Consider the following 18,041-nt stretch of genomic DNA (forward strand, 5'->3'; position numbering starts at 1 on the left):
TACCTTGTTTGCCCACCTTTTCTGTGTTTTTTAAGTATTGCCAGTAAAAATAAAGCTCTGAAGATAAAAAGCAAAATATTGCCCAGTCTGGAAGATTCGTAAGCAAAACAGTATACATAGCTCAACTGCAGGGAAATTTATTCGGGATTCATAGGCAGTAATAAGGTGTTTTTTTCAGAATAATTGCACTGTTAAACTTTCAACATTAAATGATAAAGCTCAAACATTTATTACAGGAGACCCAGATGAAACATAAAGATGAGCGGGCAAAACTCACCAATGCCATTCTCAGTGACATTAAAGTAATCAAACTGTACGGCTGGGAGAAAGCCTTCATGGAGAAAGTGCTTGGTATACGGAAGCAAGAACTACAGGCCCTAAAAAGATCTCAGATTCTCTTCTCAGCATCTCTAGCTTCTTTCCATTCATCAACTTTCCTGGTGAGTGGTTCACCTTCCTACATAAAGCATGTGCTATTACTTCCATTTCTCTTTGTGATCCTGTCTGGACAGATTTTTCCTGTGGGGCAGCTAAAGATAATATCTGCCTGGAGGAGTTGGTGGTCTCATGAGATTTGCTGACCCCCAGTGGAATCAGCCACACAGACTTTTACACTGTCCTAACAGTTCAATGGACGAGTTGTCTGGTCTGGCAGTGTACTCCAGGCAGACTGAGCCTGCTTTGCAAGAACCACCTGGAGACCTCCAAGCTAGACAGAGATCATGGCGCAGTCAGTAGCTGCACAAGCCACTTTTTTACTTGCTGTTGCAGCTCAGCCATGTGTGTTTTCAATGGGAACTGGCTTTGCTTTCACCTTGCTGTGGTTGCAGCACCAAAACTTTCTTAAAGCAGAACAAACATCAAATGATCAGACTTGTTTTTGTCACCAACATGCAAGATCTTTGCCTGTGATATTTGCAGGATGAGTATCATGTATATGGGTGATAGCCTGGATTTAACTAAATGGGTTCCAAGGTCTTTCAGAAGGGGCCTGTCACCCTTGAACCATTCTTTTCCCTGTCTGAAGCAAATGGTTTGCTTTTCTTTTGCTCCCTTTCAGATTGCATTTGTCATGTTTGCTGTCTACACCCTGGTGGATCACACACACATCCTGGATGCTCAGAAGGCCTTTGTATCCTTAACACTAATCAACATTCTCAATACTGCACACTCCTTCCTGCCATTCTCCATAAACGCTGCTGTCCAGGTTAATTGCAGGCTACATTCCTTCTTCTTTGGCCACAAGTGGTTTTTTACATATCACCATTAACGGGTAAAGGTAGGGATTTCTTAGGACTTTGAACATCAGGATTAGCTACTTAATTGCTATTGTGCAGTAGTGAAGTGCAAGGACTTGCAGCTAAAGGTATGCTGTAGTATTGTTTTTCAGTAAGGCTCCATATATTGACGAAGTGGTCACCAAGAACAACTCTTAAGTATTTTGGGGCCAATCACAAGCACCCTTAGATCTGAGAGGTGCTTCCAGTTCTGGTTTTAATCGCAGAAATCAGAATAGATGGAGCAAAATCTCCATGGGAGATCAGCGGAAACCCTGCTAGCCCAGGCCAGAGAGAAAAGCAAGTCACTGTCCAGTAAGAAACTGGGAAATTAATTTCCCTCTTGCACCCCAAGAAGACTGTCACAGCTCTTCATGTACAGAAGCAATCACTGGAAAGATTGCAGGGTGAATTGGAGAAAAAAAGCACCAATTTCACTGTGTGAACAGAAGAGAAAACACAGGAAAGAATATGGGGTTTTGCTAAGCTAAGTAGAAATAAAGGCAGTTAACATAAGGGAGAGCTGCATTTGTCCATCTAAGCCTACAACATCTGCAACATAGCAGCTAGTCAACATCTGAATTGGGTCTTCAAGTTGAAGTCTTCACTTTGGATTTTAGCTAACTTTTATTCTAAACCTTGCTCTCATGTGTGCTTCTTCATTTCAGGCCAAAGTTTCTTTAAACCGCTTAGCAGCTTTTCTGAATCTGGAAGAACTGAATCCTGAGAGCTCAAACAGAAACACTTCTGACAGTGGTAAGCATTTTTGTTAGCACTGTTGTCTTAGAAAAGGAGTAGCTTCCATTGTTCAGCTTCTACTCTTAGGGAACCTACCAGAGTCAAGAGAGAAAAATGTTTCTCTCTTACTGTCACTTTATCTCTCAGGCCTATTTATTTCTAACAATGAAATCTAATCTGGTAATTAACCCCTTCATTTCATACTTAAGGTTCATTTTATGTACTAGAAATACACACTGAAACATAAAGTCACATTATTAGGGACGTTTCTGTACCTACCTTTGAATTTACGAGTGCTGTTTCTCCTCATATTTTAGTACAGGCATGTATCACCATAAGAAATGGGACATTTTGCTGGAGCAAAGAAACTTCTCCTTGTCTTAGAAGGTACAGACTTACCCTTAGTCATCTCAGTTCTGTAGGTCAGGGTGGATGCTGAATGAAATAATTCCTCAGGGCTGAAGTGAAACCAGTGTGGAACATCTAGAGGATTCTGAGTTTGCTTCATATTTAATATTGAATTGTGAAAATTATAAAGCCAGACAAAATGTAATCTTGCTTTTATGCTTGGAAGCACATAAATGGAAAGGTGCCTATATCTGGATGTTGCCTTAATATATGGAGACTGCTTTCTTTACACAATTTCCTTGTCCAAATATGAAATTACAGTAATTTAAATCAAAATAGTAGAATTGATGGTATGCAGATATTATATATGACATCACTATGTGGTTATTTCAAATGGCATTTCAGTTTTAGAGAAAAACGGTGTTGAAAAGTTCTGATGTTCAGGAATGTTTTATATCCAGTGCTTTGAACTAGCTGGTCTCCAGAGTAGGGATCTGGGTCTTGGATCTGGGTTTGAAACTCAGATGGGGATGCAGAAGATGACTTTCTGGTTGGAGGTGTCTTTGAAGGGAAGACTCCTGTTCTGCTTCAAAAAGTCAGCAGATGGGAAGAGTAACCCTGTGCAGCTGAGGCCTCAAGTATGAAATCAGGGGTTTAGTTGGTACATTTTTATCACTACAATACAAGAGCAATAATTTTGGTTATCTTTTCAAAAAGCTTATCTAGAAGTTGATAAGAGACTAATCTTTTCTCTATAGTGTAAATCTTACTGTGCCCCAAGGCTCCTTGATTGCTGTAGTTGGCCAGGTGGGTGCTGGAAAGTCCTCCTTGCTGTCAGCATTGCTTGGTGAGCTGGAGAAGATGGACGGCTACGTGACCATGAAGGTAAATTTTCCCCTGAGCATTTGCTTCTAATTAGGCTGTCTCTGGGAACAGTAAGGTATTAACCAAGGCATCAGGTACTTGATGAAAACCCATTTACTGCTGAATTTTAACAAAGGCTGTATGTAGCAGCCCACATTCAATTATCTGAAGGTGTTTAAGATGTCTCAGATGAGCCTGGCCCATGGGAATGTGAACTGGGACAGGACTTCAAAGATCCAGATCCATTTCCCACTCTGACAGTGAGCTGAAGTGGCATCCTGGTAAACTGCATCATGTACCTGCACCTCTGTTCCCTTCTCTGTAAGATAATGAGAGTGCAGACTCCTATTTTGCAAAGCCCCCTGAGACCCGTCAGTGGTGGTGATCTTTTCAGATTTCTATAAATCTAATTGGGAGAGTTTTTCTTCAAAGATGGTTCCCACAGTGTCAAGTTGAGCTTATGAAAAAGATCATTTATGTTCTTCCACTTCCATTTTTATAGGACACTGCAGCTTATGTCCCCCAGCAAGCCTGGATACAAAATGCTTCAGTGGAAGATAATATTCTCTTTGGGAAAGAGATAGATGAAACATGGTTCAATAAAGTGATAGATGCTTGCGCACTGCAACCTGATTTGGAGAGCTTCCCTGCGGGGCGGAAGAGTGAAATAGGAGAGAAGGTACTGGCCTAAGTTTATATTTTGGCCAACTTTTTCATGAGTAGCTACAACTTTGGGTGTCCAGCGTAAAAAACCTACAAAAGGACTAAACTTGCAGGAGGCAGGTGCTCAGTAATTTCTGAGAAGTCAGACCATGATTTAATGGGGACGGAAGCCCACCTCCTGACAGTTATCCTAACCAGATACGAGAGATGCTTAAGACAAAAATCAACAAATGCAGGTTATTCTTGGGTCCTCTTTTGCAGAAGCTTGGAGTTGCTCAAGAGAATCTGCCTCTGTATCTCAAGAGCCCTGTTTGGAGGGAGTGAGAAAGTGAGGGAGATGAACTGATTTAATAGGGAAATCATAAAACCTCAGTGTAAAAAGGAGCCAACAGTTGGCAAATATGCTGTTGCTTTGGAATAAACAGCAAAAATGCATTTTTACAGGGAATAAATATATCTGGAGGGCAGAAGCAAAGAGTGAACCTTGCTCGTGCCGTGTACCAGAGGGCTTCGATTTACCTACTTGATGACCCCCTCTCAGCTGTTGATGCCCATGTTGGACAGCACATTTTTGAACATGTTCTTGGACCCAATGGCTTACTGAAGGACAAGGTGTGTTATCAACCCTGAACAGTGAAAGATTGCAAAATGCATCTAATTATCAGGGCCCCTGCTATGCTCCCATTAAGGTGGGTTACTCACTTTATCAAAGGCTCTCCAGTTCTTTTTTGCTAGTCGCAGCAGGTACTACTGTCAGCAGCAGTGGAAGTGGAATGCGTAACCTGCAGTCCACACAGCACATGGAAGTCTTGAAGTGAATCTCACCTCGGAGGAGGAAAACTGAGAAGTTAGGTTCCTCACAAAGACTGTCTAGTTTCAGCCTTACTTCTATAGCAGGTTTATAGTTCTTTTGGTTTCTGTCAACATTATCCTTCCCCTTCCTGTGATTTACTTCTAGTATAGTTAGGAAGAGTTGTCTGATCTCTTCCAGCTCATTGTATTTTATCATAATGTCTAATCCCATCACTTCTGAATAGTTCAGTGGCGCCTTTACAGTTCTGTCACCCAAATGTTCATCACTTATACTTCAGCCTTAAAATCCATCTTAAACATGTCTCTTCCATTCTTTTTTGCATCAGTTGCCTTTTGTTATTCCTTGGTGTTTGTCTACTGACAAGCAATCTGGATAAATGGGGTTACATGAGAAGCGATGTTGGGGCATCTCTTTGTTTCATGGTATACATTGCCTACAAATACTTGATTCAGTTTCACATTGTAGAAGGAAAATAGGCAACTTCTTTCATTAGAAAGTCCAAATAAAACAGTCATGTCTGATTATAATTACCTTTCTCTTCATGTGGTTTGGTTGCAAGTATCACATTGTAATTATTGAATTGAAACAGAAAGACTGGTGAAGAAAGAATGTATCAGACTTAAGCAGTGCTCAAAGGGCTTGATTGTATATTAGAAATATAGAACTATAGAAATATTATCTAGGGAAAAATTACTTTATGTTCTTTCCTGCATGTAATTATCTGTGCAAATATGCTCAGAAATTTAAATGAAAAGGACTTGCACTCTGACTCCATTCAGGTTGATGAAGTTTTCAGTCACAAATTTAATTCTGAAATATTGATCTCAGTGACAGTAAATTTTACATACTCTCCCAATAACATCATTCTACTTCAGAACTTCAGCCTAAGGGGAATCAACAACATGGAACTGGTCAGTGAGCCAAGCAAAAGGTCCTCATACACACAGGATGCTAGCCTAGGACTTCAGGCGTCAGTTCCCATCCTCATTCTTTTATGGCGTGCGTGACAAAGCACGTTGATTCACCCCTCCACACAGAGTTCTCCACTTTCAAAATGTGCACAAAGCTGTGCTGCAAAGATAAACTTTATCAGAGACAGAAGTGATAGAATAAATAACAAAAATATCTCCAACTTAGTAAAAATCATAGCTCACACTGAGTACACGTCTGTCTTTAGAAGACAGCTGACTGGAACAGCTTGAGTGAGCAAGGAAGCACCAGAATAACTTTAACTATTCCTTCTTTATTCAAGCAGACTCGTGTGCTAGTGACTCACACAATCAACACTTTGCCTCAAGTGGACAACATTGTCTTTCTGGTGGATGGAACCATCTCAGAAGTTGGTTCCTACCAAGAACTTCTACAGAGAAATGGGACCTTTGCAGAATTTCTTCATTCACACATTACTGCAGAAGAGAAGGCAGGTGCTGGTTTTCCAGGTAACCCAAATGAGTTGGAATCATTCTTCCCAGGTCTATCAGTCAATTGTTTCCTTACTATTATACTTAACATTAAAGAACTGGTGGGGGAGGGGGGTCTGCTGCTGTTCACAATTGGGAAGAGAGAAAAGAATGAAAATGGAAAAGCCAGTACTACATACATTTTATTAGGGACATTTAAAGCTGACATCCAGTCACAGTAACCTATTGCTTTGTGTGGGGAAAAATATGCCTGTCAAATTAACTGACTCATCACCTCAAAACTGGCTTTTGAATAAACAGTTCCATCTAAGTAGACAACAATCATGCAGTAAACAGAATTACCCGCTATATGTGCCATTCTTCAAGCCTCACCTTAGAAACAATTCTTTGTAATGAGTCTTTCATCTGTATTACCAGTTTCTCAAAGGCTATACAGGACAAAATGGGATTCTAAAGCATTTAGAAAAAAAATTCATTTATTTGACAGCTATAGGAGACACCAAAGGCACCATCACCTCTAGAAATGGTCCATCACAGAAGCAGCTCTCTAGGTAAGCTTAAAGCTGTCTCCAACACTGAAGAACTTGCTCCAAAAGCCCATAGAAGCCTATATGGAGGCTCTTACTGAGGTTTGGGATTGATCTGTAAATTAATAAGAGCAAATAAGCAAAACTCAAGAATAGGTAAGAAACTTCTCTTGAATATGGAGGCTAACATTTTTTCCTTATTTCACGAGGAGACAGAACTTGTTCCAGGGCTCACATACAAGGCCTGTTGATACATTTGCTTGCTTTTTCCTTCACAGTGAGGCTGTAAGGTCTGACTCATTTCAATCTAGCCACAGCTAATGAATACTTAAAGCCTCTGTTTGTTAATAGCGTGACAAAGCCCAGTCCCTCTCATAAATATGGACAATGGTTGGGGTCACTCTGGAGGACCCCAAAAACTGCAGCCCTCAAAATAGGCATGAATATAGGGGCAGCTAGGTAAGGAGATCCAGTATTAAAATACTCATTGCCTTGGCAAAAATTGAAAGGATTTTTGTTTTCTTTATGAAGTGACAATTCAGACAAATCTGCTATGGGAAGGGAGACCATTCCTATAAGTCAAGACTGTACAACTGCTGTAGCCACCGCAGGAAGATTAACAAAGGAAGAGAAAACTCAGCATGGCAGGGTAAGCATAGCACCTTCTCCTAAAGGCAAAGACACAGACCATGGGTTTGCTACTGACCCACTCATGGCAGGCAGGTCAGCTCACTGCCTAAGTTAAACCATTGCAACTCCAGGAAAGTCAGGTGAGCAGTACAAGTTTGCGTTACAATTGAGACAATGTCATTTCAGCGTTATTTTACATATTTATATTTTATTACATTTTACACATTCTATGCAAAATGTACCTCCCTGGATGCCCCAATCTAAGCACTGGTTCCAAAATAGGAATAATGCACATACACTGCTGAGAGCACATTATGGAAATAAGGGGGGTGTGTGGAATTTATGGCCACCTGAGGAGAGAGATCCTGAGTCAAGAGTTGACCTGAAGGGGGAAAGTGCAACCAGGGTGAAGTGGTGGTAAGGGACAGAAGAGGAGGATAGATTACAAAGGACTTGTAGTCTTGAGTCTGTTCACAAACTCGAGGCTGGTGGGAAGGGGCAAAGAGGCACATCACTGTTCTCATCTTGCTCAAGGGAAACACCTCAAAAGGCTGAGGGGAGGAGGCTACTGTGAAAGGAAAGAGGCAGGCATGGGATTCCAGTTAGGAGCCAGGGATGGGTGAGGTGTGTATTCAGGGCACGTTGTAGCAGCAGTAAAACATGGGGAGGAAGCAAATAGCTGAGAAACTGTGAATAGATGATAAGTCAGACACCCCAAAGGAGGCGGCTGGTACCCTAGGGAAGCACAGTATTAGCCAGACTGGGATCTCCTCAGCTCTGCTGACCAGCAGCTACTTACACAAGCAGTCAGTGGAATCCATGATAGTTCTGTCACATCAAGAACAAATGAAAATCACTGCCAGGCCTAAGGAAAACCTTATGTGTCTTCCAGAAGTAACACAAGCCTACTGCAGTAACATTCATCAGTTGACAGTAATCACTCATTAACACCATGGATTTATTTAAGCATGGCTTTATTATTCATCAATGATGAAAACAAAAAAAGAATTAACATAGTTGCTATGGCCCATGATAGATAACTGAGTAGACACACTACAATAGATCATTCCTTGTTTCATAGCTGCTTTTCCTTGCTAACAAGCTTGATTCCCCCAATCTCTCCTATTTTTCCCCAATTGTTTTGCTCTAGGTTAATACTTCAATTTATGCAGCCTACCTGAAGGTGACAGGCTTACCACTGTGTGTGTACATCATCCTGTTGTTCACGTGTCAGCAAGCTGTGTCATTTTCTCGTGGTTACTGGCTCAGCATATGGACAGATGACCCTGTCCACAACGGGACACAACAGCACACAGAGCTGAGAGTTGGAGTCTTTGGTGCACTAGGAGTCGTTCAAGGTTCATTTAACTTGCTCACCTAATTCTCTGTATTTCCATTTCCCTTTCCCATATCCAGGATGTTTTCTCAGAATGTAAACAAGTGCATACCCATGGGCTCTTAGCCTTCTGTGCTTTTGGCACCAGCCCTAAAGGTTTGGCATGGGACCTAAAACTACAGGCTCTGACACACAGAGAGAATTTCTAAGGGATCTGAACAGGATTTCCAGCGTTACTGCCTGAAATTCTACTTCATGGTATGCTAGAAGAGTTCTCCCGTGCCTTTCAGCAACCATGACAAATAATGTCTTCCTCTATATTTCCTGCTGAAACAAAATGACCTGAGCCCCTAAAACAATATTCAGCAATGGAAGAACAACTTCCTTACTTTTCTATCCTGCCCCCTTGTATCCAATGTCTTTTGCATATCTTTGTTCCTTTTATTCCTTTCCACTCCTCCAAGATAAATTAATCTTATCCAAGTGCAAGCAGTGGCTCTTCTCCATATTGCATTAAATCTTGGTTTAGATCTTTTGAGTGTAAAGAGAGAAGAAAGATAAAGTTATGGAATTCTACATTTCTTTAAATCTTACTCTTTAAAAATGGTCACAATTTTTGTCATCACTCTTAAAAAAAAAAAAAAAAAAACAAAAAAACAAACCACCAAACCAATCACTTCTTCTAGGACAGAAATAAAATCTGGGAAAATCGCAGCCCAAGGAACAAAATACTGAGAAAGCTTTGAACAAATTGAAAAGAGTGGGGAAGGTTGGGTACACTTCTGTGCAAACAGTGAATCTGGAGGCAGGAAATCTTAAGACTTGAAGTAATTCAAAGTCATTCCAGTCAAGCTTATTTTGTGAAGAATAAAGAATTTGTACTGTGTGTTTAAGTTGCTGAATCTGTGGCCCCCATCAAACTTGCTTAGGTGGTCTTCTGCCCCTCTGTAACTACCCTACAGAAAGGGTAGTTTACCCTGCTGCTCTGAGGTTTGGCTTAATTGCTACCACAGAGAAAGTCAGCTTTCAGTAGTGTAGCATTCACAGTACTAAGCCAAAATCATGATCCAAGATAAGTTTGTTCAGACCTAGTAATTACCATTTTTTATATTACAGCCCTTGGCAGATTTGCCTCCACAGCAGCAGTCCTTCTTGGTGGTGTGGTAGCATCGCATGAACTGTTTCTGCAGTTGCTGAGGAACACTGCTAGATCCCCAATGGTCTTCTTTGAGCAAACACCCATCGGAAACTTGCTGAACCGCTTCTCCAGAGAAATGGATGCTATTGATTCTGTCATCCCTGACAAGCTGAAGTCCTTGCTGGGATTCTTGTTCAACTTGCTGGAGATCTACCTTGTGATTATAGTGGCTACACCAAAGGCAGCAATGGGCATAGTGCCCTTGACTGTTCTTTATGCTGTATTCCAGGTAGGAGCTCACAGAGATACACAGACAGGAACAGCTGAAGCAGTCCTTGCAGAAAGCCTCCTTCCACTTCTTGGGAACAGTCATGCAAAAACTAGTTTCATCATCTCAAACAAGAGTAATGTCAGTGGCTCTTCCCATATCATCTCAGCCTTCCAAAGCACCCCAGAGACCTCACAAAGAGACTTGTGCTTTTCTGAAGTCCAGATCAAGTCCTGCCTAGGGCTATATTCCTTCTCTCCATTACTGTAAATGAAACCATATTAAGACCAAAGGCATTCTTCTTTCCTCTAGATTTCCTTCACTGCTTTTTAATATATCCACATATGCCATGCAGCTCTCCCATTGCACTCTGAAACCTCAAATGCTTTGCCAGGTAAGACTGAACATGAAGGAAGGGCAAATAAGCGTGCAAGTATGCCTCTGTTCTCCATCAAGCAAAGTGCTGGTCTACAAGAGAAAGTAAATGTGAGTTTTGAGGCTTTGTGATTTCAGACTACCCTGGCTTCTTTGCATTAACTAACCGTGGTGTTAATGAATATAGGACGTAACACAGGCAGAAACTCTACTTCACCTTTTAAGGATATCTCCTACCTGCACATTAGGTTTTATAACACTAGGATAGTACATACTATTGCACTTGTTGAGCCCTGCCCAGATTTCTGTGGAGCACCTCCATGGAAGCATTAACTTTCTAATCGCTTCATTTTCCATTTCCTTTTGTACCAGCACTTCTACGTCATCACCTCCTGCCAGCTGAGACGCAGGGAGGCTGCCAGCAGGTCGCCCATCTACTCCCACATTTCAGAAACCTTCCAAGGGAGCAGTGTGATCCGTGCTTACAAGGACCAGGAGAGGTTTATTTTGAAGAGCAATTTTCTAGTGGATGAAAATCAGCGAATATGCTTCCCCGGAGCAGTTGCTGACAGGTACAAATCCATAATATAGAAAAAATGATAGTTTAGTCCCATGGCCTTGGTGAGTGGAGATGGCTGCTCTTGGGGCTTGGGTGGAGGTACACAGGAGAAGGTGCAGTAGTGCACTGTGCACTCTGTTTGGGGGGCGGTAGGGTAGCCTCTCGTTATCACTCGCACTGTGCCCCTCACACAACCAGTATGCTCCCACAGCAGGCGCGTGGCTAGGCACACACACACCCTGACACACTGCTAGAGGTATCACTTGGTGTCCAAAATGCAGGAAGCTGAAGTGTGTGCCTGGCGAGGCCCATCCTCACATGACAGAGTGCATGAGGCTTGTGGTATATGCAGAACCCATCAGACAATAGAGTCATCAGCCACAAGTCATGAAACCCGTGAGGAGTACCAGAAGGAGGAAGAAATGTTAGACCAACTCATCCAAAAAGAAACTGTGTGCTGGCTGCTCTCATCCACCAGGCCTTGGAGAAAATCCTAACAGAGACGAGCAGTTCAGACTGGTGCTGCCATTCAGGAGCTCCAAAGTGGCTTGATAAGAGCAACCAGGGCATGACAAGAGCTTTGTTGAGCATCCTGTACCCCAGAAGCTCCACAGGCGTTTTGCAGAGTAATCACACATTCTCTTGGGAGAAAGGGAGAGGGCACCCAGCAACAGCCCTATACTCTCCATCTCTTTCAGGTGGCTTGCCACAAACCTGGAGTTTTTAGGAAATGGCATCGTGTTGTTTGCAGCACTATTTACAGCAATGGGCAGAACACATCTTAGCCCAGGAACTGCTGGCTTCTCCATTTCATATGCTCTTCAGGTAACTCAGCATTGAAGTAATACCATGTTTGCCTTTCATCAAAAGCAAATTACATTTTAATTTCTAAAAAATTATGAACTATTTCTGTGGCTTTCTGGATGCCTTCTCCTACCAAACCCTACTATCACTGCTGAAACACAGAGCATCTGGAGCATGTGGACTCTTACGGAACGAATGTTAACCACGCACACCAGCCATCTTCTTCCTCCTGCATGGGAACTCATGCTTAAGTTGCAGCATGCTCTGAGCAACTGAAGCAAGGTCTCCAGCATCTCTCTTACCTGCTTGTAGGTTACTTACACAATAGCCTAAGAAATAGCTATGCTATCTTTTAGCATCTAAGTCAGTAGCATTTCATTCCCTATATACTTGCTGAGAAGCAGCTATGGGAGGAACTGGCTAGGGTCTTTAAACACAGCTTAACAAACTTCCACAAGGATCCATGGTTATTTTTTAGCCTTTTAAGGGATGATTTCCTGAAGTAATTAGCCAATGAAGAGGTCTTTATAAATAAACACTAAGACAAAGTACCAGGTACCTTGCAAGTACAGGTCAAGACTTATTTTATCTGCCCTAATGCTTCTGTTTCTTGCTGCTAGATAACTGGTGTTCTGAACTGGATGGTGCGCTCCTGGACAGAAATAGAGAACAACATTGTTTCTGTGGAAAGAGTGAGAGAATACTTGAGGACTCCTAAGGAGGTAGCTAACCAACTATTGACCTTACTAGCACAACTGAACATCTCTGCAAACTAAACTAGTAACTTTTCTGTTCCACCTGGACAAACCCCCTAGTTTTCCCTGTCTAAAAGGCCAGTTATGTTTCCTTTAGAGAACTGCAGCATTTGTTTTTTATCCAGCTGACTAGACTTATTTTATAACCACCAATCATCATTATTTCCTTAAGACAGTTAAGCATTAGATTGCCATTAAAATAGCTTCACTTGGTAACACTCATGGAATGAGCTGTATTTTCTGCCCAAATTTGGAGTATGTATTTATTGCATGAGTTCAGATGCAACTCTCTGATAACTGATGACTGCTAGATAGCCTTTCAGCCACTAAAAGCCTCCACTGCAGTCATTTTTGTTCAGTAATTGAAATTATTTCTCTACATGCTGCCCTGAGATCCTACCAAAGGACACTTTCACAGTCCTGTTTATAGGGGCATATAAATCTTTTTTTATTGAACCACTCATAGTGTCAGAACTCTGACATGCAAACAAATGTTTATCCCCATTTTCAGTTAAGACGATTGGCTGCTTTGCATAAAGTAAAAAGTCAACATTTGCAATAAGAAAGTTAGAGGCCTTTTTCTGGTTTGGAAACAGTAAATAGATCAGGGGAATTTGGCATAGATGTCTTCATAAGCTTCCCATTTCAGTACAGCCACTGGATTTGGTAATTCAAATTTATTTTATACCTTGCTGTTTGTTTTCATCTATTTAGGCACCCTGGACTCTGAATGGCAAACCTCAAGGTCAAGTTTGGCTCACTGAAGGAAGAATTGAATTTAGAAACTATAGTTTGCAATACAGGCCAAATTTGGAGTTAGCACTGAAGCATGTCAACCTAACCATCCATGGGCAAGAGAAGGTAAGCAAAGCCACTTGTTTCAGAAGAGCTACAGAGCGTGAGCAGCGCTTTGCAGTGATCAGACCTGGGCAGATACAGCCCCTGCCCTGCACCAAGGTACAGTAACTTGTAAGTGTGGAAGCTGCAGTAAGGTATGAGCCCGTCTATCACACTGCACACTTCTAGTACAAAGCAGCATTTCCAGGATTGCTGCATACACCAGACATTCTTCTGTGTGATATTTCATTTCACAGAAGGTTAGCAGAGTTACAGCAAAGGAATTACACCTTATAGATCTAGTGCCACATCAAGGCCCTGTTCTAGCTGCTAAGTCTTGTAGTTATTCTTCCCATCAAGGGCTTTCAAGATTCCTTTTCATACAAAACAATTACCAATTATAAATTACTAGCTTTAAGAACGTATTGCTAGACTGTGAATCTTGAACAGCCCTGAAGATTTGATCCATGCAAAGCTGTCTCTCTTCAAAAGGCCCGGAGGAACTACACGACAGGTCTGTCTGACTGTGGAAAATGATCAACATCAAACCCAAAACCTTTCTCTTGCAATTTACAGATCGGCATAACTGGAAGAACAGGAGCTGGGAAATCTACTCTTGCTGTGGGATTGCTGCGATTGGTGGAAGCTGCGGAAGGAGCAATCCTAATTGATGGACTAGATATTGCTCAGCTAGGTCTCCATGACCTTAGAAGCAAGATAACTGTCATTCCCCAGGTATGAAATTATTTTCCAAAATGTTTCAGCAGTGTTGTAAGTCTTTACATCTAAGAAGGATTTAGAAAGATTCTGTGAGAAGAGGGACATTCACAAACTTCAAAGTTGGAAATCACCTCTATGCCATGCTGTTCTCCCATTCAATATGACGTTAGCCACAGATTTGCACCCAGCAGGGAAAAACAGGAGAGCTTATTTCTATAATTAATTTCTGTACTGTCTCTGTGATCAGGATCCAGTTTTGTTTTCTGGCTCTCTAAGACTGAACCTCGACCCATTAAACCAATACACTGATGCAGACATCTGGACAGCTTTGGAACTGACTCAGCTCAAGAACTTTGTTGCAGATTTGCCAGATCAGTTGGAATATAAGTGCAGTGACCAAGGCGAAAACCTAAGGTACCTCATCTGCTGAAAGACAGTGGCAGGGCAGCGCCAGCCCATGGCCTAGGGGAACAGAGAGTTAGTGGGACAAATTGTCTAATAAGTTTTAAAAAAAAATAAATAAAATAAAAAGATACCCAGACAGCAAATTGCTGCATTATTGTCCTGTTTAGCAGCATGAAATCAAATCATTAGACATCAAGTGGAAGACCTTTGAGACTTAATCATTGTGGTGGCTTCTGTTTGTGCAGCACGTAAAACACGGGAATTGTGTTCCAAGTACAGATCTCCTGGGTGCTATAGTAATACAGTCCCTTTGTTTCTTTAGCTTGTTTCATGCTGTTAACCTGCAGTGCCACCAGCCTCAATCACCCTTTCAGGGAAAGGGAACAATCACCTTTTCATTACTATTTTCAGATAAATCACATATGCTCTCAGTTTACCATCCTCCTCCTTTCTTGCAGCACTGGTCAGAAACAGCTACTTTGTCTGGCCAGAGCACTTCTTCGGAAACCCAAAATCCTCATTCTAGATGAGGCCACAGCAGCAGTAGATTTTGAAACTGATCTTCAGATTCAGTCCACCCTGAGAACTCAGTTCAAAGACAGCACAGTGTTAACAATAGCTCACCGGATCAACACCATCATGGACTGTGACAGGTAATATCTTCAGCCGTCTTGCTGAGGAGGAATGAAGACACAGGCAACCTGTGTGAACTAGACAAACCACACAGTGTCAGTGAACAGCAATTTCATTTCTGTCCTTTTCTTGTTTAACACTCAAAGCTTTGCCTTAGTGATTGTAGCAGCTATCTTAATCAGCTAGGCACCAGTAGGTTAATCAAAAGATCATTTATTCCCACATGATGCATTTCACACTGTGTTGGACCCCTTTTTCACCCCCGCTGACAGAAAAAGTGTGGGTACAGCTCTTTGCGTCATCTTAAAATCATGAAGCTAAAATACATGATCAGAGATCTCACTCCAGTCTCAGTTGCCAAAAAACTCCCCTCCCACAAACTCAGTATTTGAATAGTTACTCATCAGAAACCTGTTTCTATCCCACAGCTGTTTCCCAGCTGAAAAGCTGCTGGAAAGCTTGTTTGAATAATAAGTACTGAAATTTATTTTAGAAATAAGTAGAAATAACTAAGTGTATTACAGCTGCTGGTATATCCCCAAGCTTACACTTATGTTTTAATGTTCACAGGATTTTAGTCTTGGAAAATGGCCAGATAGCTGAATTTGATACTCTGGAACACTTAATAGCTCAGAAGGGACTGTTCTACAGACTGATGGAAGAATCAGGCCTTGCATGACCCATTTATGGAGTATACATACCATAATGCCACCACTATCAGGAATAATTGATCTCGTAATGGAGTTATCTAGGTTTCACTCTAAAATGCCTGACACTCAACCAAATCTTGTTTGAGCTGTAACCGCAGTGAGTAGATGAAAAGGGATGACTTGGGATACACATTATTTCCATAGGAAACTTCACGATTCCATTTTCATTGTGTTTCCGGATATCAAAACCTCACTCTTCTTTTGAAAATGAGTCAGTCAGAACTTAAATGCTTTGTTGTTTTTATGGTATAAAAGCAAACAAGCCAAATGAAAAAGACCACAGTGTTTCGAATTTATACTATAAATGGAGTCCAAATATACTGCCATACTTAAAGATTACACAGATTATTTTTAAAAACCAACAAGGTTTTATGAACAGCAAACAAGAATTTAAGTGGCAGCAAGCAAACTTAACTATTTACAGCTTGTCCTAAGTTCCAGGCAGAACAAATTTAGTGTTTAGCCAGTGTCTTAAGGGCTGCTCACCTGAGCGCTGTTCTGACACAGATGTGGACTCCACAGCAGCAGCTGGATCTAGCCACCCCAAGTGCACAAACACTGGGGGAACAGGGAAGAAAAGGTGGGATGCTACTAACCCCGAGAGCATACGGCTGCCTGTGGGCTGCCTGTTGTTGCAGCTGGGGATCAGATCCACTCTCATCTTCTTCCGTGTCAGCTTTGGAGGGGCCCCGAGTGAACCACGCTGTGCAGAGGGTGACAGACTGCCTGGAGGAAGAGAGCACGCCAGCTTAGGCATGGGCTCACTGCTGCAGGAGTCACTTGGCTGGGAGCAGGCAGCAGAGCACCGTTCCTTCTGCTTGAAGGCTCGGAGCAGCCCTGCTGCCAAATGCCAGGCGGTCACAGCAGAGCGTGTCCGAACATCAACGCCAACGTTTCTGAATTGAATTTGGCCACAAGGAACTTGTGTGATGGGAAGGGCACTCCTCTGATCCCTGCAGCGTGGCAGTCTGGAGATGGGGGAAGCAGCAGGGACTCACCTGTTGGCCTGGTGTAATCCTGGTTTTCTTCTTGAGGGCAAGTTTATCTCCTGCATGTGCCAGCCCAGTGCCGCAGCGCTTCGGGTATGGTCATCTTGCAGATGTTACTTTAACAAAGCAAAACAACAGCTGAAAGCAAAGCCTTCCTGGGCTTCCCCCAGTGCTGAGGAGCTGCGGTCAGAGCTGTCCCCAAGTCTCTCTCAGGAATCACAAGATAATGTGGCAAGCAAATCACACTGTGAGATACTGCTGTTTACTGTGACTTTTGTTAAAGCACTTAATTTTCTAGAAAGCTGAAATAAAAATAGAATCAAGTATTGAAATGGGTCTCTTCAGCAAGCTAAAGTATATACAGTATAACAAGGAGTAATGGGGGAGGGGATGGGAGAGTTCAAACCGGCAAGAGTCAACCCAGACCCATCAAGACCCAGCAGCTTCTTCTCTGACAGCTGTTCTGTAGCCTCTTCACCCATGTTAAGAGCAGTTAAGTTTCAGCTGGACAAGTGCCTAAGATACAAGTCCAATGCCTGTTGCCATACTGGTGCTCAAATACCAGGAAAGAGGCAATTTTTTCCCCTCTACTTTCTCTAAACCTTACTAAAGAGCAGAGACAACAAAAAACATTCAAACAACAGATACAAGGTATGAGCACTCTAAAGGTTTATCAATGGATCTCAAAACCAGGAGCGTTTAAAACTAGTGAGATAAAAGTTAGGTATTTTTTCTTTTTAACTGTGGTCAAAGAGAAACAGAAGTGCCCATATTGCTGGGTAATTCTGACAGACATCTTTTAGCCTACCATAATCTCTGATATAAACATCTTTTCAATGCTCACTTTCCGTTCCTAAGTTGGTAATGAAGAGAGAAGGCAACAGAAGGGGAAAATAATCAAAACATACTTTCACACTGGCAATCTTTGAAAGGGTGCAGTTTTACTGTTGGCTTGCACAAACTGAGAGCAAGTAAAAATACAATCGGCTTTCACACATCAAGCTGTGCTGGAAGGGCACAAGAAAGGGGATTCTCAAAATCACATGTGACAAAACCCCACATTTCAGATAAGCCAGGGTCCCCAAGTTCAGGTCCAAAAGTGGTACTGTAAATAAGTGACAAATTGGGAGCTCAAGTCTCACAAAAAAAGGTAACAGTCATCACAAAGAAGTTATCTAGAAGCTGATCAAAGCAAAATATATAAAAGGGTTAATGCTTGGAGAAGACCAT

At 42.0% G+C, this 18,041-nt stretch overlaps 1 protein-coding gene across 1 annotated transcript in view; it reads left to right on the forward strand.

Annotated features, from left to right (window-relative positions):
* Positions 1 to 17,386, forward strand: part of LOC104357626 (ATP-binding cassette sub-family C member 6) — a 28,402-nt gene extending 11,016 nt beyond the window's left edge. The window contains exons 12-31 of the mRNA XM_042798932.1: positions 237 to 440; positions 1,061 to 1,207; positions 1,946 to 2,033; positions 2,333 to 2,402; positions 3,122 to 3,248; positions 3,730 to 3,906; positions 4,335 to 4,502; positions 5,960 to 6,143; positions 6,613 to 6,676; positions 7,184 to 7,301; positions 8,433 to 8,640; positions 9,735 to 10,045; positions 10,772 to 10,971; positions 11,657 to 11,783; positions 12,383 to 12,484; positions 13,232 to 13,378; positions 13,931 to 14,089; positions 14,322 to 14,488; positions 14,938 to 15,132; positions 15,683 to 17,386. Coding sequence (XP_042654866.1) covers positions 237 to 440; positions 1,061 to 1,207; positions 1,946 to 2,033; positions 2,333 to 2,402; positions 3,122 to 3,248; positions 3,730 to 3,906; positions 4,335 to 4,502; positions 5,960 to 6,143; positions 6,613 to 6,676; positions 7,184 to 7,301; positions 8,433 to 8,640; positions 9,735 to 10,045; positions 10,772 to 10,971; positions 11,657 to 11,783; positions 12,383 to 12,484; positions 13,232 to 13,378; positions 13,931 to 14,089; positions 14,322 to 14,488; positions 14,938 to 15,132; positions 15,683 to 15,791 — 3,072 coding nt within the window. The 3' untranslated portion in view covers positions 15,792 to 17,386. The remainder of the gene's footprint in view (positions 1 to 236; positions 441 to 1,060; positions 1,208 to 1,945; positions 2,034 to 2,332; positions 2,403 to 3,121; positions 3,249 to 3,729; positions 3,907 to 4,334; positions 4,503 to 5,959; positions 6,144 to 6,612; positions 6,677 to 7,183; positions 7,302 to 8,432; positions 8,641 to 9,734; positions 10,046 to 10,771; positions 10,972 to 11,656; positions 11,784 to 12,382; positions 12,485 to 13,231; positions 13,379 to 13,930; positions 14,090 to 14,321; positions 14,489 to 14,937; positions 15,133 to 15,682) is intronic.
* Positions 17,387 to 18,041: the final 655 nt, after the last annotated feature.

The sequence above is a fragment of the Tyto alba genome, unplaced genomic scaffold, assembly GCF_018691265.1.
Source record: "Tyto alba isolate M040663 unplaced genomic scaffold, T.alba_DEE_v4.0 Super-Scaffold_28, whole genome shotgun sequence".
NCBI lineage: Eukaryota > Metazoa > Chordata > Aves > Strigiformes > Tytonidae > Tyto > Tyto alba.